The 26,823-nt window shown below is 29.1% G+C and overlaps 3 protein-coding genes and 1 long non-coding RNA gene across 17 annotated transcripts; 1 reads left to right on the top strand and 3 right to left on the bottom strand.

Annotated features, from left to right (window-relative positions):
• Nucleotides 1-408: 408 nt before the first annotated feature.
• Nucleotides 409-3,008, bottom strand: LOC132942632 (uncharacterized). The gene is made up of 5 exons (XM_061011194.1): nucleotides 2,436-3,008; nucleotides 2,040-2,231; nucleotides 1,071-1,209; nucleotides 861-996; nucleotides 409-799 (listed from the first exon to the last, which is right to left on the bottom strand). Exons 1-5 carry the CDS (start codon nucleotides 2,583-2,585, stop codon nucleotides 613-615), a joined length of 804 nt encoding a protein of 267 aa, XP_060867177.1. The 5' UTR covers nucleotides 2,586-3,008; the 3' UTR covers nucleotides 409-612.
• Nucleotides 3,009-9,569: 6,561 nt separating this feature from the next.
• Nucleotides 9,570-11,263, bottom strand: LOC132942315 (uncharacterized). Its single transcript, XR_009664275.1, has 3 exons — nucleotides 11,090-11,263; nucleotides 9,749-9,997; nucleotides 9,570-9,674 (listed from the first exon to the last, which is right to left on the bottom strand). It is a non-coding gene; the product is annotated as an uncharacterized LOC132942315 (long non-coding RNA).
• A 2,965-nt stretch (nucleotides 11,264-14,228) lies between these two features.
• LOC132942442 (NADH dehydrogenase [ubiquinone] 1 alpha subcomplex assembly factor 2) lies at nucleotides 14,229-16,833 on the top strand. 6 transcript variants are annotated; one of them, XM_061010826.1, is made up of 3 exons: nucleotides 15,587-15,679; nucleotides 15,802-15,927; nucleotides 16,003-16,833. In XM_061010826.1, exon 3 carries the CDS (start codon nucleotides 16,106-16,108, stop codon nucleotides 16,538-16,540), a length of 435 nt encoding a protein of 144 aa, XP_060866809.1. In that variant the 5' UTR covers nucleotides 15,587-15,679; nucleotides 15,802-15,927; nucleotides 16,003-16,105; the 3' UTR covers nucleotides 16,541-16,833. The 6 variants fall into 6 exon arrangements, with proteins under 6 accessions (XP_060866814.1, XP_060866813.1, XP_060866809.1 ...); XM_061010828.1 differs by having other exon boundaries at nucleotides 15,598-15,761; nucleotides 15,819-15,927; XM_061010829.1 differs by having other exon boundaries at nucleotides 15,661-15,679; nucleotides 15,819-15,927.
• Nucleotides 16,834-17,183: 350 nt separating this feature from the next.
• Nucleotides 17,184-25,959, bottom strand: LOC132942441 (poly(U)-binding-splicing factor half pint). 9 transcript variants are annotated; one of them, XM_061010818.1, is made up of 12 exons: nucleotides 25,396-25,959; nucleotides 23,732-23,861; nucleotides 21,570-21,635; nucleotides 20,851-21,055; nucleotides 20,401-20,617; nucleotides 19,762-20,088; nucleotides 19,592-19,703; nucleotides 19,430-19,519; nucleotides 19,094-19,356; nucleotides 17,979-18,064; nucleotides 17,585-17,694; nucleotides 17,184-17,444 (listed from the first exon to the last, which is right to left on the bottom strand). In XM_061010818.1, exons 1-12 carry the CDS (start codon nucleotides 25,417-25,419, stop codon nucleotides 17,335-17,337), a joined length of 1,740 nt encoding a protein of 579 aa, XP_060866801.1. In that variant the 5' UTR covers nucleotides 25,420-25,959; the 3' UTR covers nucleotides 17,184-17,334. The 9 variants fall into 9 exon arrangements, with proteins under 9 accessions (XP_060866801.1, XP_060866805.1, XP_060866807.1 ...); XM_061010822.1 differs by lacking the exon at nucleotides 25,396-25,959 and adding exons at nucleotides 22,178-22,226; nucleotides 22,352-23,076 and having other exon boundaries at nucleotides 19,430-19,703; XM_061010824.1 differs by lacking the exon at nucleotides 25,396-25,959 and adding exons at nucleotides 22,178-22,226; nucleotides 22,352-22,410 and having other exon boundaries at nucleotides 19,430-19,703; nucleotides 23,732-23,836.
• Nucleotides 25,960-26,823: the final 864 nt, after the last annotated feature.

Below are 26,823 nucleotides of genomic sequence, written 5' to 3' on the forward strand. Positions count from 1 at the left end.
TGTTAAATAATTTAGGTGTAATTATTTAACATTAAATTCAGTACCAATAAACTATTGATTATTTTTAGACTTTTCAATTATGTTTTCAAAATTATTCTCTAGTCATGTCCCTCTATTCACTTTATACAAATTTATTTATTTCAAATTATCAAAATACAACTATTGAGCCAAACAAAAAACTAGTTACCATTTTTTTATACTTAATATTATTATATTATTATATATAAAAGAATATTTGAACGTTTTAGATAACTATAAACAACAATCTAATACAACTATTTTAAAGATTAAAAACTATATATATTATATACTTTATATTTTCAAAAATAATCAATAGTTTAATTGTTAAATAAAAAAAAAAGTAAGTTAAATTGTAATTAAATTATTAAACACTTGATACTTCAAAATAAATACATTGAGACTGGTTCTTAAAAAATATATTTTCTCTTTGAAGATAATATGCATTTCGTACATGTAAAATTTATAAAATGTGTAATAATAATTGGTTGGACCAACCAATTATTAAATATTCTATTTTGTTGCAAATAAATGATTTGATTAAAAAAATATTATAGTATTTTGTACATCAGTTTTACATATTCAATAATAATTTCAAAGATTTTTTAGGAAAGAGGATATTTTCCGCTTTTTAACATTAATTGATTTTTGTGTAATTTCTACCGTAGTTGAACTTTTTGAGGCTTTATGGTCAATACTATTATTTGAATTAATTGTTTGAATTCCTTGATTTTCCTCCTTAATGCATATGCTCTTTGATTCGTTGTGTTCATCAGAATATCTTTAAAAGTATAATGTTGTTGGTCTTATAAATGTTTAAAAGAAAAGCAACTTTTTTTTACCTGGTATTGTGCTGTTCAATTAGAGGCGATGAATATATTTCATATAAATGTAGGCTTTCATTACATAAATCTTTATGATTCAGCAGTGTATTCATAAAGAAATTATCTTTCTCAAAAATATCTGTCTTAATATTTTCTATCCAAAATCAAATAAACTATGATATAAACATTTGAATACATTAACTTCTTAGAGTCATAAAATAAACAGACCATGTGTAATATTGCCTCCTATTAATTTATATTCAGATATTTCCAAATCCTTTTTTTCAATAATATTAAATAAATCTTCTTGGTTTTGTTTTAATTGTTTTATTATTTTCAATAATGGGCAAGTCAATGTGGAATAAAACTATGTACAAAACGTAAAAAAACAACATTAGGTATGTGCATGAGTATCATTATTTTATTTTAAAATACTAAGTAAATAACAACTTAGTATTCATAGATAAATATGGGCATAAGAATTTAGAGAGCAGTTTTCAGAAACTAACAAGTATTTATTTTATATAAAATATTTTAAGGGAAAAAATAATTTTTTGAAATTTTTGTAATGTAAAAAAAATAAATGTAAAAATTTAGTCTGCAAGGGTTCCATGAACAAATATCATGATCTACATTAAAAACAAAAATAAGGTATCAAAGAAAACCGGTAAATCTATTTAGGGCCGTTCTTACAATGTCCAATTAAAGTTAATAGACACTTAACCGGACAAATTCTGCCGGTAATAAAATCCGTTATCAGTCGGTTAGCGTTAATCGAAACTTTACCGGACATTGTAAGAACGGCCCTTAATTATTTTATAACTCAAACTTTTTTTTTTGTGAAAGCAATATTGATAAACGAACCTAGCCATGAACCACCTAAAGCATAGAATATGACTTATATCCAATGTTTAGTATAAAACATGGCTAAAATAAAACTGATGATATATTTTTCTACCATGTTATACTACTAGACATGACACCATGACCTTTTAGTTTCATACTTTCTTAGGCCTTAGCATATTGCTGGTAAACTCTCATCACTTCTCTCATATGCGACAAAATAACCAACATATAAGTATAGAATGTATAATACATAATATTATAGTGTTGTAAAGTGTAATCATATCCATTGTTCAGTTGAACTATAAACAATACTCCTAATATGAACTGCAATGGTATACAATCGATACTTACAATATTTTCATCCTTTAACTCTAATTCCAATTCCAATTTAAATGGTGGAAAATCTTCAGATAAAGTTATGGCCAGATCTGCCTTAATATTCAATTTGTCTGGATAAAAATTATAATTTACATTATATGTCTCTACAATATTTTCCAAAAATCCAACAACGTTTTTAACATCAACTTCAATTTTATTGGTCGGCTAGGCATATAAAACAATAATTACCATAAATCTCTGTACATAAAACTTATATTGGTTATTATACAAATTTAAAAATGATTCAGACTGAAAAAAAGTTTAAATTATCCATTTTGGAACGTTTAATTTTAATTATGAAGTTATTGTGAACGTATATTTATGAAAATAACTTTTAAGTTATATTAATATTCATAGTTAAGTACTCACCGAATATAGTGTAGCTAATGAAGGTTCATGTATTTCTTTTGAGTATAATTGTTTCATATTGGTAAAACTAAAAATACAAAAATCACCTTTTCGACGGAATTGAAAATACATTGGGGCATTATTAAAGGTTTTCTTTGTAGGCACCCACATATCTAACTTAAATTTGTCAATTTTTTTTTTAATAAAAAAGTAACTAAATAAAAGATAAATTTAAATAATACAGTTACTATACGTAATTTAAAATATTTGAATCCTGTACAAAAATATTGACTTCATCATGTGTACAATTTATAAAACATCATAATATTATTATAACGATTATACTATTGTATGTTTATTAGTAAAAAAAAAAAAATTAGAAAAATAATTTATTATTAGAGAATAGTTACAATAATGGCTAAAATCGATTGTCACCAATTCCTGAGCTGTCAGTGAAATCTGAATACAGAACTAAATTATATGGCATAGTGCACACAAGATATCTTTTAAGTCATGTCTCTAATCGTGGTTGTAAGCACGAACTAAGATAATACTTAGAAGTAGATTTACACTATAAGTACTATCTTAGTTCATGGTTGTAAGTGACATTTTCGTAATAATTGTTGGGGAAAACGGCAATATTGTGATTTCATATCACGTAGAACACATGCACTACAACAAACGCACCGACGTCTAGCAGACTAAATATGTACTATACACTTACGACAAATTTTGTACACAATATGCTGAGTTGTAAACAAGACAACCATGCAAATACCCAACTCGTAGTAATTTTTCCAAATTTTGAACTCACAACATATTGTGTGTGCTGCACTATGCCACCTAAATAGGTATTTAGTATGATTGTTTGAATAAAAAATTAATAATAGGTGATATGAAAAATATAACATAATATCATTAATTATCAGTGGTGTATTCCTGATTTCCTGGGTGTACGCCTTCATGACGCGGTTAGATCATGTCAATAATATAACCTTAACATAAAATCAAAAAAAAAATGTTCTCGCTTCACTCAAATACAGTTTTATACAACCCTTATTATAACTATCACATTACAACAGTTCAAGTATTTTTCAACAACTAACTCAATCAAAAACATAAAAACGACGAAACCACACGCACTCATTTTTTATTTTAAATATAGTCTTAAAATAAAATATATTATGGGCTTTAAAACCAAAATAGTCAAAATATGCACTAAAAAGGTCTACTTGTTGTGTACTTTGTTACTCACATACGACAAAATTAACCATTTAGTCATACAGGTACAAAATATTTAAATGAAATTCCTTGCCTTACACACAAAACAACAAATCGAACTTTAAATGATTATAAAAAAAAAAAATTGTGCCTATGTATTTTTAACTGTTTTTTGTAACAATATATCAAGAGCCTTGCATTAAATTTTCACGCTTTCTTACCCAACAAATAAAATTTTAATGATATTTATAGAAAAAAAAACTAAAAAAATTGAAAACTGACAATGTCCGTAAACAGCTCAAAAAGAGTCAAAATATTTTCAAAATTTTATGGTGTGTAGGAATTCAGTGAAATTTCAATGTATTTAAAGTTATTCGTTTTTGAATTATAAAAATTATCGTCACATGAGAAATTTAGTGTATATCAAATGTAAAAATATGAATTTCAAACGCTCATAAAAAATTAATTTGATTTGCTTGTAGACATTATTTTTCTTGATAAAGATAGATAAACTTATGAATAATCTTGTATTACATTTTCAAATCTTAGAATTAAAAAGAAAATTTTTTTGAATTTCTAATTTAACATAATTTGCACATTTTCGTGAATTTTACGTATTTTGTCAATATTTGAACTTCAAATGGTTATAAAAAAAATTGTGACTGGACTTTTAATATTTTTCATCTGCCTTTGAAACATTTTATTAGGAGCCTTCTATTAAATTTTCAAGCTTTTTTAACCAACAAACAAAATATTATTGATATTTATAGAAAAAATAAAATTTTATTAAAAAACTAAAAAAAAAATTGAAAACTGAAAATGTCCGTAAACAGCTCAAAATAAGTCAAAATATTTTGAAAATTCTAATATTAACATTCAGTAAAAATTTCATGTACGTACTGTCATTTGTTTTAGAATTGCACCAAAAACCAAAATCGATTTTCTCAAAAGCAGATTTTGCGTAAAAATTCCCGGTTTCCCTTAATTTTTCTTTTGTTCTTCACGTCGCTTTTGAAAACTACTGGGAAATTTTTACTTTTGACTCTCCTCTCAAGTACCAACTAGATTCACTTTCATATCAGAAAAGATACTGTTGAAGAAAATCTAAGCATTCTTACTGTCCTAAAAAGTGATGACTGACACAAAAAAAAATATTAAATTAAATATTAAAAAAAAACACACATCATTGTAAAATCAGTACATTCATCGCTCCCCTCAGAATCTAAAATAACTAAAGAATGTAAACTACAATTTCAAGATTTCAAACAGAAAAAACTATTCACAATAATTAGTTCATTAAATAATGATTATTCAGAGACCACCAGGTCATCAATGTGGAAAATATTTATATAAAAAAAACCATTGAGTTAAATTGAAAAAGGAACGTGCGCTCCCGCAGGCAAACGCATTTAAATAATTAAAATATGAATTATACCAGCAAATTATATAGCAATCGTTTTAGATGCATTTATGCGGAGGCGCCATTTTTTAAACCAGTCAGAGGCTAGTTGGAGCTGTCTCTGGAGTTGGATTTTCGCTCTGATTGGGTTGTGGTCGCAGGTATGGAACATGGTGTCATCCGCAAAGAGAGCAAGGGATGCCTTCTCAGTGATCGGGATGTCGTTTGTATAGATTAAATATAAAGCAGGGGCAAGGCAGGAACCCTGAGGGACACCTGCTAGGATATTTCGCGGAGAAGATAGTTCGTCGTCTATCCTGGAAAGAGCGGTTTGTTAATAATGATTTAGTTATTTGAATTATGTGCATTGGGGTGTTCATTGTTGACATTTTGTATATGAGGCCATCGTGCCAGACACGGTCAAAAGCTTTCTCAACGTCAATAAAAACCGAAGCTGTGTGACAGCGGTTGAGATTTTTGTCGATTGTGATAAATAGGTTTATTAGTTGTTGAGTTGTGAAGTGGTCTTGCCGAAACGCAGCTTGCTCTGGTCTGATATTTTAGGACAGGTACCTTTGGAGTTCGAATGAAATGATTTTTTCATACAGCTTTGGGATGGAGGAGAGTAGAGCTATGGGTCTGTAGCTGTCAGGTTTAGTAGGGTCTTTACCTGGTTTAGGGATGGAGATTACCGTGGCTTTTTTCCACGCTGTAGGTAAATAGCAGAGCCTGATACAACTGTTTAAGATTTTGGTTAAAGCCAAGATCATGTTTTTAGGAAGGAGACGTAGAGCAGTGTTAGATATTTGATCTTCACCAGGAGCTTTTTTCTTGGGAAGCTTGGAAAGGAGCTTCATGATGAAGCCGGGAGTCGTGTGCATGTTGTGACTAGGAGCGGTGGTAGAATTTGACCTTTGGGTCGATTTTACGTAGTTAGTGACTTCTGGAAGATCGGGTCCCGGGTTTGGGGTAAATTGAAATTCGAGGGAGTCAGCTACGAGTTTATAAACATCTAAGCCGTGTTGTTGACATATCTCTTTCATCAAGAGTACTCGTACACTGCCCGACTGTCCATTCGCATAGTTAAGTGGTATAGACTATAGTATTGATATTGCTTGGACACATGTGACATGTACTGTTGTGGTCGTTCAAGCCACATTAAAATTTGACCGAGCATCAGTTCAATTCGTGAGGAGGGGTGGGGGAGGAGAAAACATTTTAGTCTTGAATACCGCTAAACAAAAACTTAACAACTTTATGCTTATCATATAATCTATGTTTGTATCAATTGTCTGTATAATCAGTTTAAAAGCAATTAACAAAATGTATTTATTCATTAGCAAAAACAGAACATCTTACGATTTAAGGAGACACCACTGGTTGTACTGTTTGTACACGGCACTTTCCCATCGTGTTTCTGTGGCCAGTGCCATAGCGAAATTATTAATAAACCTCATTTAATTAATGACATAAATTATTATTTGCCAATGCGTTGTTTTAGTAGATGTAGTTGTTGACATCGAGCAGTGCGAGCATGAAAGAAATTCGTCATTAGCGCAGTACCTATGCGAGTTTTGTACAGTAATTAAGCTTATTAGTTATTATTCACTACCTTGGTAATGATTATGTTTAAATTGAGTATAATTTTATTTTATTTTGAATCAATTGTTATTGAAATTTTACGCATTTGTTATTTAATATTTGTTGTATCAACGTAATAATGAACTAATATTGTATTCATTTTCAAACCACTATGTAACAATATATTTGTTTTTATTACAAAAATAAATTGTGAAAAATGCCATAATAGAGTTAATAATTATAATATTATGAATTACCTATATAATATACCTAAACTTAAGTATTTATATTTAATTATAGACATAATATATCTATGGTTGTGCCTACAAGTACAAGATTGTGTCTACAAGACTACAACGATTGAACAATGAACTATAAAATATAGTAGGTATTTTAAAACTACAACACCAAGACAGTTACATATTAATAGCCAATAGGTACCTATCAGTAGCTATCGCCTATCATAAAATATAATGTTGCCTGTTGGTTTTACAATATATTAGATAATTTCGGTACAGATATTATCTAAGTCCTAAATAAAAAATGTACATACTTTCCAATATCATTTTGTTCCTATATTTTGGATGAACTGCTGACAAGAAGGAACACCTTGGGCTTTAGTTCATCTTTACCTACAATTATAAATTTCGAGATAAACTTAAAACAATGAATAAATTATACCTTTTAGATTCTGAAAGGAGCGATGAATGTATTGATTTTACTAAGTTGTATGTTTTTTTTTGCATCTGTATACAGGATAAGTACTTATATTTGAAATAATGCTTTGATTGTTTAAATTAATATAAATGGTGATTTAAACTAAGATAATATTATGATTTGTTTTATTTAAGGATATCAATTGGATATATAGTCAGAATGGATATAATTTTCATTATCAAGTTATTCAATGGTTAGGTACCTATCTATGATCCTGGGAATAATAATTATATAGCCTTTGCCTCATTACAAAAGCCCACTTGTACATCAGCAACTCTACCTCCAAGATCGTTGCTCGCCATGGGCCTATGAATAAAAATTATATATCTAAAAATGGTAATACAGTATTAGGGAAACATTTCAAGTCCATATATTTTTATAAATTGGTATTGCATAAATATTCATTTTCAGACTTTTTTTCATATGATTTTTTGCAATTTATAAGAAAAATAACAACTAGATGACATTTTCTACTGGTAAACTTGCATAAATATTATAGACAGAATAAAATAATCTACTCAATACGTGATGATGAAATAATTGTGTATACCTATTTGGCTATTTATAATTTTTTGCCAATTTTGAAGTAACAAAAAATTACTTTGTATGAGTTAAGTTTAAAAAGCAAATAAGTTGGTAAAATATGAAAAACAACCAATAAAAAAATCATGATAATTATCTCAACAATTGAAATGTGTATTAACTCTAATATTCCACAATATCAAGTGACAAGCATAATAATTAATGAAAATCTTTTGGAGGAATTTTGGAGGACGTAATTCACACAACTTAAGTCTCTGCTCGCTTACCCACCAGAAAAGAATTGACGTTTGATGTATCAAATTATCACACCCTAGGACAACCATTCTCGTGTATGTACTCGAGAAACTTTAATGTAGTGTTACTTGTGGCTTGTGTTTCTATATCAATGATCATCAGGCTGTACACAGAAGAGGGAACCAACTTTCTAGCAATAGGCGGTCAATGAGAATGTTATGAATTAAGATGATATAATGACAAAAAAAATTTAAATACATGTAATAATATTAGTTTTATTTATTTAGCGTATGGTTTATGGTTACATGCATTAGACTAAGTATAATATTATAATATTAGTAATATAGTACCTACTTACCTTACACAGCTCAAGTCTCTGCTTGCCTTTTTTTTCTTTCTTGTTATCGCAATGGAGGTACGGAATACGTTAGCAATACTTATAACGAGTCTCTGCTCGATTGCCTTCACGAAAACAGTTGTCCGTGGACAAGTCAAATTATCACGTTCATGGACAACAGTTTTCGTGTATGTAATCGAAATACTCCAGCTTTTCATTAATTGTGGCCCATGTTTCTTTATCAATAATCATCAGACTGTACACGGAAGACGATTGTTTTGACTTTCTAGCAATAGGTCAATCTACATGTTATTATAATATAATGACAAATAAAATACATGTAGTATAGTACTTATAGCCTAAGTGGCCAAGTCTCAAACCTTTTTTCCCGTGTTTCGCTATTGAAGTGCGGATTGCGTTAGCATTGCAATACAAATCAAATTATTACGTTCAAGGCAACCTTTCAATCAAATGAAATAAATGTAATATAGTACTTAAAGACAAAGTTTTAAACTTTTTTTCGCGTAGTTTTTAAACTGAGGTGCGGACTGCATTTTCAATACTTTCAACAAATTTCTACTCGACTACCTGCACAACAACGGTTGTCCATGGACAAGTCAAATTATCACGTTCATGGACAACAGTTTTCGTGTATGTAATCGAGATACTCCAGCTTTTCATTAATTGTGGCCCATGTTTCTTTATCAATAATCATCAGACTGTACACGGAAGACGATTGTTTTGACTTTCTAGCAATAGGTCAATCTACATGTTATTATAATATAATGACAAATAAAATACATGTAGTATAGTACTTATAGCCTAAGTGGCCAAGTCTCAAACCTTTTTTCCCGTGTTTCGCTATTGAAGTGCAGATTGCGTTAGCATTGCAATACAAATCAAATTATTACGTTCAAGGCAACCTTTCAATCAAATGAAATAAATGTAATATAGTACTTAAAGCCAAAGTTTTAAACTTTTTTTCGCGTAGTTTTTAAACTGAGGTGCGGACTGCATTTTCAATACTTTCAACAAATTTCTACTCGACTACCTGCACAACAACGGTTGTCCATGGACAAGTCAAATTATCACGTTCATGGACAACAGTTTTCGTGTATGTAATCGAGATACTTCAGCTTTTCATTAATTGTGGCCCATGTTTCTTTATCAATAATCATCAGACTGTACACGGAAGACGATTGTTTTGACTTTCTAGCAATAGGTCAATCTGCATGTAATGATAATAAAATGACAAATAAAATAAATGTAATATAGTACTTATAGGTAGTCCAAGTCTCAAACCTTTTTTCCCATGTTATTGAAACTGAGGTACGGACTGCGTTATCAATGCATTCAACAATTCTCTGCTCGATTGCCTTCATGAAAAGCGCTGCCCGTAGACGAATCATTCTCGTGTATGTAATCGAGTTACTCCAGCTTGTCACTAATTGTGGTCTTTGTATCTTTATCATTAATCATCGGACTGTACAGTGTACACAGTAGGCGGTGGTCGTCCCGTTCGTGGATAGGCGGTTAATCATCCATGTTCAGCTGGCAACAGACCAACAGTTACAAAATATAATTGTTGTTGATTGCGGCTGTTGTGTACGCAAAATTGTCTACAGTATCTGACCTCAATGAGTCATTTTCTGTGATTTCCCACGAGACCAGTGGCACTGAAGGTGTGCACACTGTAGATAAATAAATAATTAAATATGAATAATATTGTTATATCATATGTAGCGCATTTCACAATGTTCAGAGTTCCAGCTGGAAAAATACTACTACTGGACGCAAGCTCGGAAAAAGGGGGGTTACGGTCCCGGGGCCCATATTTATCCCCAAAATATATTTTTTTTAACGCGTCCAATAGTTTAAAAAAAAAAAAAAAACTATGTAAGAAGGTAGGTAAATTATAAAATAAATTTGTTCTCAATTTTATATCATGAAAAATTATTATAAATAATGAACTATGTTTGCCAACAATTTTGTTTGTTTGTTTTTTTTTTTGAGCATTTTAGATTACCGATTTAATTATAATATAAAAAGGTAGTTATAAGAAAATAATATTTAGCTCTTGTAAATTAGGTATTTCAGTTAAAAGAATTAATGCATATTATACTAAAATTTAGAGGACCAAAGTTAATAACATAGGGAACAAAAATTGATCATTTTACTCTCAAAATGTTCAGAAAAAAAGCTTTACCAGAATCCTTCAAAAAATATGGTGGTTACCATTTGAAAAAATGAAGTTGATTTTATTATTGGTGCAACTGCGTGTTTAAAAATGTTGAATATGTTATAAAAAATTGTCTATTAAAAATAGAGAAACATGTCTTGTTTTGTTTTAACGAAATTCCATATCATCGATCCATAATTGTTAAAAAAAAAAAAGCCGCGTACAATGACATAATATACATCCTGTATATTTTTTGTATAGTAAAAAATTATACAATAATATAAAGTCGTTAATATGTAATGATACAATTATTTTGAAGTTTAAGTTGAAAAAGGCCCACTAAGTGAATGGTGTCCCGGGGCCCAATTGATCCTTAATCCGGGCTTTACTGGACGTAATGTACATTATACGTTACTATTTTATTTACATCATATTGACACGTTAGTTAATAGTTAGTATGTTACCGAGTTGATGTGGATGTTGATAGTAGTGGAATACAAATGAAAACATTTATCCGGACATGGCGATGATGAAAACGTGGTTTAAAAAATGTATAACAGTTAAAGTAGCAGCCGTAAACAGTGGAGTAGAGGATATGTTGTGTGTCGTCGGGCACGGTTCAATCCAAAAAAGATAGAATGAGCCAAACGGGTGATCCGTGAATTTTAGGTTAGGTTTTTAAATCGATTTTTCGAATCGATCATGGATCATGGATGTATCGATCTTTTGAATCGATCATGGATAGATCGTTCTTTTGACAAATCAATTCAATTTGGTGAAATCGTGAGAATCCACGATTTGTGTTTTAGATGAGTTTTTTTCCCACGCAGATCGTTGATCATTGCCGCACACGACGAGTTTAAACCGCCAGATCGATAGTCGATAGATGTAAGTTGGCAATCGTTTCATATTATGTATCGTAGTATCGATATTTATGTTGTTTTTTTTGTTTAAGAACTGAACGTTTCATCACCTATACAAAAATAAAAAATTTTAAAAATATTCAGATGCTACCTGCAGATGGTCAATGTTTATACAATTTAATAATTAATTAACTTGAGTTAAATTAATTTAAGAAAAATAGGAAGGGAAACATAGACGCCTGCAGGCAAATTCATTTTAAAAAGCAAAAATAAAAAGTGGATATCGCTAGTGTGTTGTACAGTAGGTTACAAGTGGGTCGTTGTAATGGATGGTGTTAAATTTGAATAAAATTATATAGGTAATATCATTGTATAAGAAAAATGGTTCTGAGCGAAAACGGTCAGTCAGCCTAGGATATTATTGTGAATAAAGTAATTTATATATTTACATATTTACGTGGAACCTTGTTTTAAATTATCATTCCTTAGCTATAGAAGTTAAACATTTTATACATTTATAACTACAAAATAATCATTAAATTTTAAATTTGATAAATTCGAACCATAATGCTTATAATTGTGCATATGTATTTTTAATATTTTCAACTGTTATTGTCACAATATATCAGGAGCCTTGCATTAAATTTTTAATAATAATTGTATAATAATTATAAAAAAAAAAACTAAAAAATTTGAAAACTGACAATGCCCGTTAACAGCTCAAAAAGAATCAAAATATTTTCAAAATTTTTTGGTGTATAGAAAATGCTAATATAAACATTCAGTGAAATTATCAAAAATCTACAGTCATTCGTTTTTTAATTACAACGAAATAAGAAAATCGTTGCATGAGAAATCGAGTGTTTATCAAATGTTGTAAAAATATGAATTTCAAACGCTCATAAAAATTTAATTTGATTTGCTTGTAGACATTCTTTTTTTTTGATAAAGGTAGATAAACTTAATCTTGTATTAAATTTTTAAACCTTAGATTTCAAAAGAAAAATTTTTATGAATTCTCAACTCAAAATAATTTGCTAATTTTCGTGATTTTTCTGTGTTTTTGTCAAGATTTGAACTTTAAATGCTTATAAAAAAAAAGCTGTGACTGTAAGGATTTTTAATATTTTTTAAATATCATTGTAACAGTATAATAGGAGCCTTGTATTAAATTTTCATGCTTTTTTACCCAATAGATAAAGTTTTATTGACATCCATTTTCGCATCATTTTCTTATAACTGGTTGCAACACATAGGTTTCCGAAAAAAAATTGAGATATTTGTGTTGGCGCTAAACTAGATTATAACACTAAATTAAAAAAAAATATTTTAGTTGTTTTAAGAAATTGTCTTCAAATTATCACATTTAATTATTTTATATAATGATTTTATTGGTAGGTTAAGTTTCTATTTTATAATAGATCAATTGCCAATAGGTTACCTAATTCACAATTTTTTATTTAAATCTCAGTAGTCGAGTTTTGGACAAGTACCTACAAGTATCTACATAGGTAACTTATAATAATTCATATTGTAATTTCATTAAGCACCAAAACATATTATAACTTCTCAAACACTGTGTCTAGGGGCACTGGCGGGCGAATGCATTAGAATGTCTATAAACTTGAGGGCCAGTTTGTTTAGTTAAATTTGGCATGCGAACTATAACTGAAATCAGAATAGGTACATTGCAACGATCACAAAGATTTCTGTAAAAGAACATACGATTTATCAATAGACCGTTCCTATAGGCATTGAGTATAGATATAGTCATATATATGTATATAGATACTATCTATACTCAATGCCACGGTCTTAGAAGATCTTCTAAGACCGTGCTCAATGCTATAGGTACCGAGTATAATCATAGATTATAAATAGTATTTATAATCAATGGTATAATATATAAGTTCTATGGATTTATCATAGTAAATAATATATTTTATATAATCTATGGCAATCGTCAACTGTCGAACATTCGTCGGCGTCGATCAACAATTCTAATAATTCCAGTGAACAAAAAAATAATAAGCCATCAATATAAACGGACAGTTCGTTAATCATAATGTAAGTTTTAACTCGCACATCTCGTTGTGATACCATAGCTAGGTTTCACCGGAAGAGTCGATGTTTACGCGTAAGTTTGTTTTCATATTATTACTATTTTACATTTACGTTTTAGACTTGAATTAAATATTTATTGCCACGGAAAATCTGTTAACTGCGTGACGTAGAAGCATTTATACGTTTAATCCCAAAAGCGCAATGTATAAAATATGCGAGACCGAACAGTCCAAAGGCCGTCTTCGTTTCACCACGCCAAGTTTAATACGTACCTTTTTGCTTAAACTATACCTATACGCCGGGTATGATCTTAGGTTTGCGCGAAGTATTTAAAACAATATAATATTATTAACATTTATATTTTATTGTAAATTTAATTTACGTTAAAAATTGTTTTTAAACAATATTTAGACAAATCGATATGTCATTCCCTCAAAAATATTATTCTCAATCTTTTTTGCAATGCGTGAAAAAATAGGTAGGCACTCTAAAATTACTTAAAAACATATCAAAAAACGATTCTGCGCAAATGCATTTCGTCTATGTTGCACATGGGTCAGTGAGAGAAAACAAATAGTGCGCTGATATCCTCTTAATTTTTTGTTTGTTTATTTCATAACACTTATGAAAGCTATTTTTTGACCTTCCAAAGTACCAACTATATTCACTTTCCAATAAGAAAGGATGCAGTTGAAGAAAATCGAAGCATGATTACTGTCCCAAAAGGTGATGACAGACATGAGGGTAAGTATTTATAGTACTTACTTCTATTATAATTCGCGTTTTAACAATTTATGGTGGCTAATAAATGTAAAGATCAGTAAATAAAGTCGCCCACCCGTACCGCGGCCGTGTGAAAAACGGTCCCACGGGACGGTCTGTCGCATATTACTATATTTCCGAAAGCTGTGTATGCTTTAGATTTATTTACATCTAATTAAAAATTGTCCTGGCTTTCCGAATGTGTAGATTAAAACTTGCGCCACCTTTCGGAACACCATCTAAAACATTAAAAATCACGCATGGGCATGGGTGCTCGCTACACGTCACCGTTTCACAGCTGTACGATAAACGGTCACAATCATGGTTGAAAATATATTATACAACCATGACAATTAATCGCGCACCCACCCTCCGCCCAGCCGTGTACTGTGACGTAGCCATTTCTCCGGTTCTCATTGGTCCACCGCCGCCCCTGCCGCAAATAGCCGCCGCCGCCGCCGAAGACTCCACCATTACTCCACCGCTCAGCCAGTTGGAGAAATGCTTACGTCACAGACATGCGTATCACGAGTTGCTGTCATACCTATTTAATTTGTCATGTATACAACGTTATTGCATTTATAGAGCTGCCCGCAAAAGGTTCCTCTGTTATCATCAACACTGATAATTGAATGTTTTTAGCGCTACCAGTGGTTTTATTTAGCGTCACATTTTGTATCTCAGTCCGTGTTTTATACAGATGGCGCTGTAAACTCTCAATAATGATTGCGACCCCCCCGCATTTGCCTCTTGTACATACTTTCAAAGCCACTGATAAGCTGCTCGTTCCCAGTGACCCAGTCCGTTGTATCATAGAACATAGAACAAGTTATATCGTAGTCCGTGGGTTTTACCCATGGTGGATTTATCCAACAAATCCTTGGTTATACCTCTATACAATAAAAATATATATAATGACTATATTATGACGAAATGTGAGTTGATATAAGGCACTGCGTTCCGTATCCAGTATATCTTAATTCGTGGATTTAAATCCAATGCCGTCTTATAGCTCGTTGGGCAACTTACTATCTTAAATCGTGGTCAATTATAATATGCATTGAACTATAATATGATAACATAATATAGTTCAATGATTATATGTAATAACCATAGATAATGAAGATCTTTATTATCTATGGTAATAACCTGTATATTTCGGCCATGGTCACAATGATAAAGGTGAATTTTATGGCGCCATCTTGTGGTTGATGGCAATACAAACGGCGGGCGCCTGAAATTATATAAAACGCAACCGTGCATACAAGTATTGTTATCACTAGTCGTCCGAGAAAATATAGTCCCCTAGGGCTTAGTTAGCTTTGTTCCCTCATCTTCACACTCATCACTAACTACCTACTATTAGTAAGTAGTAAAACACTAAAACTTGGCACTAATAAATTACTAATCAAATGTAATCAGATATTTTGTATCTGACAAAATAATAGTGAGTTTTATTTAATTAATACTAATTTCATATATTATAGAAAAATTATTTCCATAGACATAATTTATACGGGTATGTCTATGACACGGACCAATGTGGATTTACCATAATATTATATCTTAGTCCATAGTCTATGCCCCACGGTCTTAGAATAATATGCCCTATGGTAATTTCGAAATATTGTACTTTGTGATAAGATTATCAGTAATTTTATGCTTCTATTATGTTATTCGTTTTGCAGGTGAATGCTGTTCTAGCCTTTAGGGTTTAAAAATTGCTGCTTATTTTATTTATTCACTAATTAAATACTAATTCAACAAATTTATATTGTTGACGAATTGAATATGCCCTCTGAACGTCGCTTGTGGAAAATAGTATTTGATAATTTTTTAAAATCTCTTCAACCTAAACTGAAAGAAAAACCAATTGGTATTGATTCACAAGGTAATAAATACTTTGAGTTAGAAGCCGATCCTCAAGGGGGCCGTAGATTGCCAAGAAGATGGTTTGTTCCAGTAGATGAAGAAACAGGTGTTCCAACACCTGAATGGTCACAGTGGTTAAGAGGAAGACGTGATGAACCACCAACTCAAGAGGAAATTGCTCATAACGAAGCTATTGCAAATATGAAGAAAATTAATGCTGAGAATATTGCACAGAAATTTAGACTTCCAGGCTCTACTAATGAAACAGAATGTCAACAAAATAGTAAAGGATTTCCTGATATGTCCGAAAAATTTGAAATACAACCTGGAAATTTAAAAAGTAAAATTAAATAAATTTTAGTCAACAACTCATTTGTAAAATGTATTGCAAAAATAAGGTTCTTGTGTATTATTTATGTTTTGATATACTTTTTGAATTTGAGTAGTCATAATAATGTCTGATAGAAAATAATAGTTATTCTTGGATACAAATAATGTTATTTATTTATTATGTAATTTCTAATAATTATATAACTTGCAGTTCTTACTAAATTTAGTACAAAATTGCACATATTTAATATTTTATTTCAATAAGTAATTATTATTAACTTCTGTGTAAATAAATCTTAGGAAAGTGTTCTCATTTACATCACTTTACTTTGTTACTTATTATTTTTAAAAATAATTTTAATAAGCTAAAAATAGTCAACTATAAAAACTAAGCTTCTTGGCCTTTAAGTGAATTTATTAACTTTCAATAACATTTGATAACTGATATTGATATTAATCAGATATGAAAATGTAATACATTATAATAGGTATCCATAATTTGTGTGAATATGTAAATAATGTAGTCAATATTTAAGTTTTAATAAATAATGTGTACATATCATATATAGGAGTTTCACCATTCCGTTAAGTAATTCTCTAAAATTTATAATTTTACAGATACTAGAATAATATATCATTACCGTAGTAGTAATCGTTAATAAATTAATAAAAATTGCAAAAAATCTTTTATTTACAAAATATTATAGATACATAATAAAATAATTAGTTATATAATATATTTGAGTTAATATTAAAATAACTAAATAGTGAAGTAAAATAATATACATATAATTATAATAATGGACATTTAAACTGATTCAACCAGAAAAGTCACTATGGTCAAACAATGCTTGATCATAAAGTTCAGCTTTAACTAAACGTCCGCCAAAAAATCGACCATTTAGGGAGTCACGAGCTTGTTCGGCCTCTGAAAAATAATAATCATTAATTAATATTACCTTATATTATCTATATTACCACTTATCAAACATAATTTATTCTCATGAAAAAATTGCAAAAAAAAAAAGGTGAGCCGTAAAGTAGAATTATACCATTCTTATAAATTACCTGACATCTGTGTAAACTCTACAAATATTTTTACAATTGTATCTGAATCATCATCTACACTATCTGATTGTTTTTCTTTATAAATAATAACACGTTCAACCACACCAAATCTATAAAAAAAATATAATAATAAGCAAATAAAATAAATTATTAATAAGAAGTGGGGAATTGAGTGGCTGAGCAGAATAAGGCAGCGGTGCTATTGTGCCAACACACATTGTCACTGGTTCAACTGGATGCCTTTTTCTTTAGATCTCTTAAGCATAAAAGGCAACTGGAAACTATTAACAATATAACTTACGTAGTATACCACATTCTTAATTATTAAAACTTAAAAATAATAGTATATTATCAAAACATCAACCTGTTGTAAACTAAAAAAAAAATTAATTACTTGCTACATTCATCTTGAATTTCTTCTTGTAAACTGTCATCTACATCTTCAACTCCAACCATGTTTCTGAGTATAACAACTCTACTCTATATTAACATTTTAAACAAACAAATAAATACAATTGTTCAATGTTACTATGAAAGTTTGTGTCAAAACGATTTTCAACTTCATTACTATTTATAAATAATGAATCACAGAAAAAAAGCCCAGAAATATAAATATGAACACAATATTATGTTTAAATCATAATATATTGTGTTATAATTTATAAGTTCCGTACCACAGAAGTCAACTAACGCAAGTCCATTTTTTGAAATTTTGAGTTAGTTATATAATCAGAATATGTTTTTTGTGATCTTTTTAAAGGTATTAAAACATAAGTCCTTTATACAATAAATGCATAGATACCAAGAAGTACCTATACTAACTATTGTCCTAAACTGTTGTAGGAGTATGGAAACGTATGTCCAGCATTTACATAAGAAAAGTAATACAAAATAATATTTTTGAAGTATACATTTGTATACTATAAAAGTCCATTGCAACAAATATTTTTGTTTTGTCTCCTGTAAAATTTACTTTTTGTGACTTGCGTTAATCGACTTCTGTGTTCACTTATAACTTATAATACAATATATCATGACGTATACATAATATTGTGTTCATAATTATTTTTATTTACAATCTATATTTTATACAATTAACAATTTATTATTATTTTCATTAAAATATATTTTTTTATTAATTAACCCACAGCAACCTAGGCCATTGGGTGGTTTTTACTCAGTGGAAGGGTACTGTAGGTTTTTAACACGTTTTCCAAGATGGCAGCACTTTTCTCCGGACACCATGACTTGCCCAAAGAAAAATGCCGCCTATAGCTGAGGTTTTGAACTGGCATCGGTGCGTGTCACAACCGACACCTTAGTCGAGCGGCCACTCTGTCCCCCTAATATATTATTATATTTTGTCATAGTTACACGGTAATTACTAATTAGGAGTAAAGTATACATGTGTTCACATTTATATTTATATTTCTGGGCTTTTTTTTCGCCTACCATAAATAATTACATTTTTTTCCCTTATGTTTAGTGAAATGCTAAAATTATATTTACCTCAGTTTTCCGCATTAATTTTTGCATAACAAGGTGTCTAGCACTTTGTCCTTTAATAGACATATTTTCTTGTTGTTGTAATGTTTGAGGTTCAGTTTCTTCCAATAATTTTTTTTGTAATTCTTCTTGTTTTTTTTGTTGATCAGCCCGTTTTTGTGCATCTGCTGTTACTGTTGGAATTACAGGGGCAGCTAATTGCGTAGGATTTATAAGTGTTGGCGGAGGTATAGCTTGTTGAATAACTGGACTCAATCCTGTGGTACCTAAAAAACAATACCTATATTTTATCTCTTTGCTTTATTGAGTACCAAAACGTATGAATAGAAAAATAGTTACCTGGTATTATTGGTACTGGAGCTCTAATTTGTTGTGGTATAGCAATTCCTGGCGGTGGTATAGTAGCAGCTGGAACAGCAGGAGTTATACCTAATGTAGTAGGTAATTGTTGTAAACCAGGTAAGACAGCTGTTTGAGCACCTAATTGAGAACTTAATTTACTTAAACCTAAAACCGCATTGGTAGCAACTGCATCCATCGCTTGAATTTTTGCTGTAGCTGCTGCAGCTGCAACAGCAGCGGCTGTTGGCATATGACTTGAAGATGAAGGACCCTGAAAATGTGTTTATTAAAATATGTATCTTATTAATTTATAGATATTTTAAATTTACATGAAGCGCATTTGGAGGAGTAATGGCACGCCCAACTCTTAAATACTGGCCTCCAAGGTCAAAAAGATTCATTGAAGATATTGCTTCAATAGCCGCTTGACGACCCTCGTACTCGATGAAACCATAGCCACGATGTCTGTTTGGTGTACTACCTTGTGCAAGTTTACATGTCCTAATTGGGCCAAATGCTTCAAACACACTTTTTATATCATCTTCAGTTAAGTCTGGATGTATAGAGGCTACATAAATACGATTATATTGTTTAGCTTCTTCCTGAATCTCATCAATGACAGATTGTGCTTGTGGCATATTGCTAGGACGCCCAACCTAAATCAAAGACAGTATTATACATATTTTAATGGATTTTACTGAAAAACTTCTAATTAATATCATTTTTTTCTTAACCAGGCAATAATACTTTATTCTGTTGAAAATAAGAAACACAGTTAGCAGTGACCAGTTTTCATCAGCGGCACTCAGGTAACAACCCTCATTTGTTGCCTTCACAGAGTCATCCATCTATACACCTGCTATGTAGTATTGCTATGCTCCTACCCACCAGACGGCCGCCGACTGTGTTTCTTATCTTGGACAAAGTATAGGTTTATAAGATTATAAAAACATGTATGTAATACTTACAACTTTAATATTTCGACCACCAAGCATTACTCCATTCATTTGTTCAAGTGCAAGCTGAGCAGCTTCTGGTATTTCATATTCTACAAATGCAAAACCTTTGTGCTTTTGAGTAATTGGATCCCAAGACATGTTAATTGATTTAATACAACCAAATGGTGAAAACGCTTGTTTAATTGAGTCTTCTTTAAGTTCAAAACTAATACTTCCAACATACACTCTAAACATTATATGTCAAATTAATATACTTTATCGGTTTGAATACAATTTATACAAGTTATGGAAATAATTTCAAAACAATCAGATCTTATCAGCAAATTAATCACTAATTAGGGAAACACAATAAAAGATATTAGTCTCAACCAACTCTCAATATCGTATATTATTTTACATCATATTGTTTATTTATTGAATTGAAATATTCTACAAAATTGTAGTGAACATTTAACTGACCTGCACATTAATATTAAAGCTTGGTGACGATGGAATGACTTGGCTTGTTGTTGTTGATGGGCTAATGTTTGTTTCATTAATACCATTTTAATACTTTGTTCCATAGCATATTTTTTGGCTTTGGCAACAGCTTCATTTTGTTCTGTACTTAATTTGATTAAAGGAGCAGCAAGTGCACCTAAAATACCAAGTCTTGAACCAGGACCTATAAATTATATATAATTATTCAACATTATACCACAATCAAACAATATTATCTTATGTAATTTTTAGAATCAAATAATCTATAGCACTAGAACCAAAATATAAAATATAAAGAGCAGTTTTTCAATAATAAGATGAAAGACAACAAGTGTTATACTGACATCCACAAAATAGAATTTCTGAGTATAAGAATAACAACAAGTGTTATAACAACATCCACAAAATATAATTTCTGAATATAAGAATAACAACATGAATATTAAGCATTTAAATAGTATAATTTATAATCAAGTCCATCATATAAAACATAAATAATTGAATAATTTGAATATATTTTAACTGAGCAAGTTTGAGAAAAAATTAATATTTTTACCATTTTAAACTTATAGGATATTTTAGTAAAAAATACAACTTATATAGAGTATTAGACTCAATTAAATAATTAAGTTATTTAAAATGACACATAATCTAATAACTTATTCAAATTGAATTACGGTAAGTAAATAATTAAGTACCTGAGATTAAAGTTCCAACTTGATTGAAATCATACGGTGCAGTAGTGAATGATGCATTTCCATTCACTGAAAGGAAAAAACATGTTAATAAAATAATTTAACTCAAGAGGATATAAACATAAAACGTCAAGATGATTTATTTTTTAAGAATAATTAAGTAAGAATTAAATATTGCCTGAAAAAGAATATAATTTATTTTATGTATATATATATCAAATAATTTATGCAACTAAGATATCTTAAGCATTGACATAATTATAATTTTATAAAATACTATTCAGCAAATAAATGAATATATATTTTTCACTTATAAGTTATAAGAAAAAATTATAAACACAATTAAATTAATTTTCTAAATATTTAAAACATGTCGTTCTTTAAAATTATCTATAAAAAGTTGCAAAAACTATATTTTTAATAAACAAACAGCAAAAATGTTTTTAAATACAATGTAGAATAGGAGGAAATAATATTTACTAATTTATAGGAAATGTATTAATTGTTTAAATGTTAATGTATTTAATTTAAATATGTTATTTGCTGAATGTTTAATATGTATCAAATAACACCATTATGGTATGAGCAAACATTGTGTTTCCATTAGAGACCTTAACCGCAACGGGTAGTAGGCCTGACTTGTTCAGGTGGCTGCACTTGCTAGTAGAGGGATATTGGTCCGGAGACAACACAGAAGAGCATGACGAAAACAAAAACAAACCAAAATAAAATATAAAGTAGATAAATGTTTAAATTCTCCTAATTTAGTCGTCAATTATACTTACAACGTTTTTAAACAACCACAGGCCTACCAAATGGACCAATTTGAAAGTTAACTCCAAAACTGAAATCAATTGATCCAAAACAAACACAACATTTTGGATGAATAATATGATTCTAGAAAATTTACCTGCATCCATTAACCATTAAAAAAAAAAAGAATTTAGCAACCATGATATAACAGTATTTTAAACCTACTCTATTACTTTATTAAGATAATATTTAAGATTTAAGTCGTCGATGAAGAAAAGTTGCTAAATTTTGGAAATTTTGATGAATTTTTCACTGGCAATTTAATATTTGTATTAACATATTTAATGATGATTTTCTGATAAATAAATATTTTTTTTTCTGAGTTCTAACATATGCATAGTTCAATAAATATTAAACTATAACCTAATGTGAAACAATTTAAATATTATTTTATTTTTTGACGAGGGAAAGAATAATAATTTTGAGAAACAAATACATCATAAAATAATGGTTCAATTTGCAAATATTAGCATACCAAACATAATTGAGTCACAAATAGCTCTCTGTTCTGTTTGTTAATAAAATGGAACATTTTTCGATGAACTAAGGTTAGTAAAATATACATAAAAAAAAATAATTACATGAAAATAAATGTTTATAAGTATTGTACACACCCTTCCCTACAAACTAGGTAATTTAATCTTTTGATGTGTGAGAAGCGTATAGACTAGTGCTATCAGTAAACCGCCTGGAACATCTCAAAAAAAAAAAAAAAAAGAATATTGATTAGTTTTAACTGGTAAAGATTATATTAGTTAGAGTATATTTTTTTGATTTATTTTAAAATATGTGACATTTTATCTATTTATTAGGATAGATAATTATATTTCCTAAGAGTTAATAGAATTAACTTTGACTAAAAAATAGTCAACCTGATATTTAAATAATATATAATAGAATAGATTAACATTATTCTGAATGTATTTCATAAATATTTAAAAATACAAATTTGTATTAGAAACAACCATCTCCTAACAGTTGGTTAATAAAAATCTATAATATGTCAAGTTATTTTCTCAAGTTTGAAGATTTTGAATTAAGCCATGTACAAATATAAATTTATTTAATTACTATTTTTTTTTTATCATGAACATGGAATTTTCTATTTTCAATATTTACAAATTGATTTATAACAGTTTTTAATATGTAGATATGGAGACTATTTAAACCTAAAAAAAAATATTGAATTACAAAGAAATTATTAATTATAAAATTATTAGATATAATATGCACCCATATAAATATATAAATATAAAGACAGAACATTTATTGTCTATAAAAAGGGATTTCAGTACCTTAATTTAAAACAAAATAATAATTAAATTGTTTAAAAATAACTAAAAATACAATACCTTCATGTTTTGGTATTTTAGCTTCTGGTTCCTCTTCTGTACCATTTGACATGACTGGTTCAGAGACGGATGCAGGTTGGTAGTTGTTGGAATTAGCTGTTGATAGTGAGCTAATAAAAGGTTGTTGTTGCTAAATAATACATTAAATACGTTAATACATTTGATTAATATAAATATTATTTTTTATTATTTAAATAGTTACATTATATTATTAAACTATACTAATGACGGGTTGTATAAACAATTACTTATTCAATGCATCAATAGTGGGGTAGGTCCCTTAAAAATGATTTAGTGGCATTATTAGTCTATTACACTTTTTGTGAACTATTCAATTAATCAATTTTTTTTTTTTTTGTTATGCAACTCTGCATAACTATTCTCAATGTTATACCCAGTGGCGTATTTAGGTTTTTATCATGGGGGGGGGGGGATATGATTTTATTCAGTAGTCCCGCTTTTAAAGCTAGACGTTTTAAGTTAGGACTTCGAAAAATGTTGCCTATTATATAGCCTATGGGGGAGGGGAGAGAATTAATCCCCTTGATCCTTCCCGTAAATACGACACTGGTTATACCTAAGCAATATTAAAATAAATTTTTGCAAAATATTCATAATATTTGAAACTATGTTTAAAGATTATCAGGTTAATTTTGTATATAAAATCACACTTTTCTACTTAATCTTTACAACAAAATATCTAATTTTCTGTACTTTATTTTGTCTGTGTATGTAGCCACAAGAGTAGATATATCATAGTTTAAACAAATCATACAATTAATCAATATTAAAAACAATTAAAAATGTAATGCAGTTTATTTTAACATTGACAATGAATTGAATTTTATGATTAATATTATTATGTTAGGTAATAAGTTTTTGATACTAGGTTAGTTTAAAACATTTACTTTAAACAACCAACTTAAGGTTTATAATGATAAGTGAAGTTGTATGGTGTTGAAAACTTCAATAATTAATTTATAATAAATACCTGTCTGAAAGTGTTCATAAAATGAAATTTAAAATTTATTCTGATTATAGGTATCAAAGTTTGTAATATTTATGATAATAACTACTTATATAAAACAGGCAACAGCATTTTAATCACTCTGGTAAAAGGGGTATTATGACCATCGATCTGCTAAAAATATATAAATATAATACTACTACAAATAGTAATTGAAATATTAAAAAAACTAAGAAAACCTCTACAGATTATACATAAATGGAAAGCATCAAAAGAGAACATTTAACGGACTCTCACACTTACTTAAACGACAGCTGAAGAAGTTACACTACTAGACTTGTGATTGGTAAATAAAGTATAAATAAAATACAAATACACCGTAGATGTTTACATAAATAAAAAAAAAAATTTAGAGAGAAATACTTAGTTTTGTTAAATCTAGTAACAACTACCTAATCATAGAAACTATGAATTTAAGATAACTTGTAAAGGTTAATTGCCTATATAATAGTAACATTCTTATTTATTTTATTTTGTTTTTACAAAACTAGACTTAATGTTTCATAATAAAATAATTTTGAATCATTAAATATATTTAAAATAAAAATATCTACTTATTAAATGATAATAATTAATAATATAACTAAACACTATTAAATTATATTTAAAAAAAAAAAAAAAGAGTATTTGTACTTACCAAACCAACACTTCCGTTCATCATGATTAGTTTGAAGCTATTGGAAATAATATAATAACTATATGTTACCTACACAACAATCCAATAATTTAGCAATAATTGATCGAATTTAAATGTGCCTTTAATTATAATAGAAACAAAATAACAAAATTATTATAGGGTTAGGTTGATAGGCATTAGGTATAACTTAAGACACTTAAATGGAAATAAAAATAAAAATTAAACTTTATTTATTTGACAGAATATTAGAAAAGCGGAGAACAGTAAGAAACGTAAAAACTTTTTAGTAAAAAGTAAGATTATTGTCGTGAGAATGTGATGGTGAATGGTGATCGAACTATCGAAGTACCAAACACTACAAATTGGAACGATATTATGCTGATTGACGATAATATCTATGAAATGAGAATTGAAAACACTATAAAACAGTGTAAACCGAGAACGGCGAGAACATTAAAATATCCGACTTTTAGTATTTACAATACAGTATATTTTATAGATTAAGAAAACCGTAAAGCAAGTTCTAGTTTCGACATTCGCCTGACATGGGTCATGGACAAGAATACAAAAGAAAATGGTTGAACGTTGAACCACGGAGTGACGAGCCCAACCAATCACCATAGAGTTGGTAATGTTTTCATCATGGAAGAATCATGTCAAATATTTTAGCGCTAAAATCTATATTAATTATAATGAAATAATATGTAAATACTAAACTGTTATATTGCGCTTACATATTTATATTTTATTTTGTATAGAGTACTGTGTAGTGTGTACACGACGAAATTCAATGTACAGTCGTACAGATAATAATACAATTAGTTATGAAGATATCAGTGATGTTGATATTATTAAATATAATTTTTATGCAGGATTTCAAAATTATTATATAGTGAACTATATATGTATTAAATAAAACATTATAATTTAACCATTGCAGTATTGGTTGTATAATAAACATAAATGTTTATGCATATGTAAAATATGCTTATACTAAGTTAGTATAAGAGTCTAGACTTGAGCTTGACTCTGAGATGGATTCACGAGGGGAAGGGGCAAACCTTACACCACATATATATGTTACGAGTAAGGTTCAAAAACGGTTAATGTACATATTACCCGGATAAATGATAATGTTCACATTGTCCATATGAACAGTGTAATGTATACATTATTCACCTTAAATACAGTTTACTCCCGATTATCCGTGGAATAGGGTGGCAGGACATCCACGGATAAACGAATTCCGCGGATAATCCGCAAAATTAAATTTTATAATAAAAACTAAATTGGAAATTGAAATTGAAACACTTTAAACACCAATGCGAAGTTCTATAGTCGATAGTAGACAGAAGACTAAATAGGTATGCGCATTATAACTGATCAAATGCAATATGTAATGTACGTTATCGCATAATCGACTACCTA

This window comes from Metopolophium dirhodum, chromosome 4 (assembly GCF_019925205.1).
Source record: "Metopolophium dirhodum isolate CAU chromosome 4, ASM1992520v1, whole genome shotgun sequence".
In the NCBI taxonomy this organism is placed as follows: Eukaryota; Metazoa; Arthropoda; class Insecta; order Hemiptera; family Aphididae; genus Metopolophium; species Metopolophium dirhodum.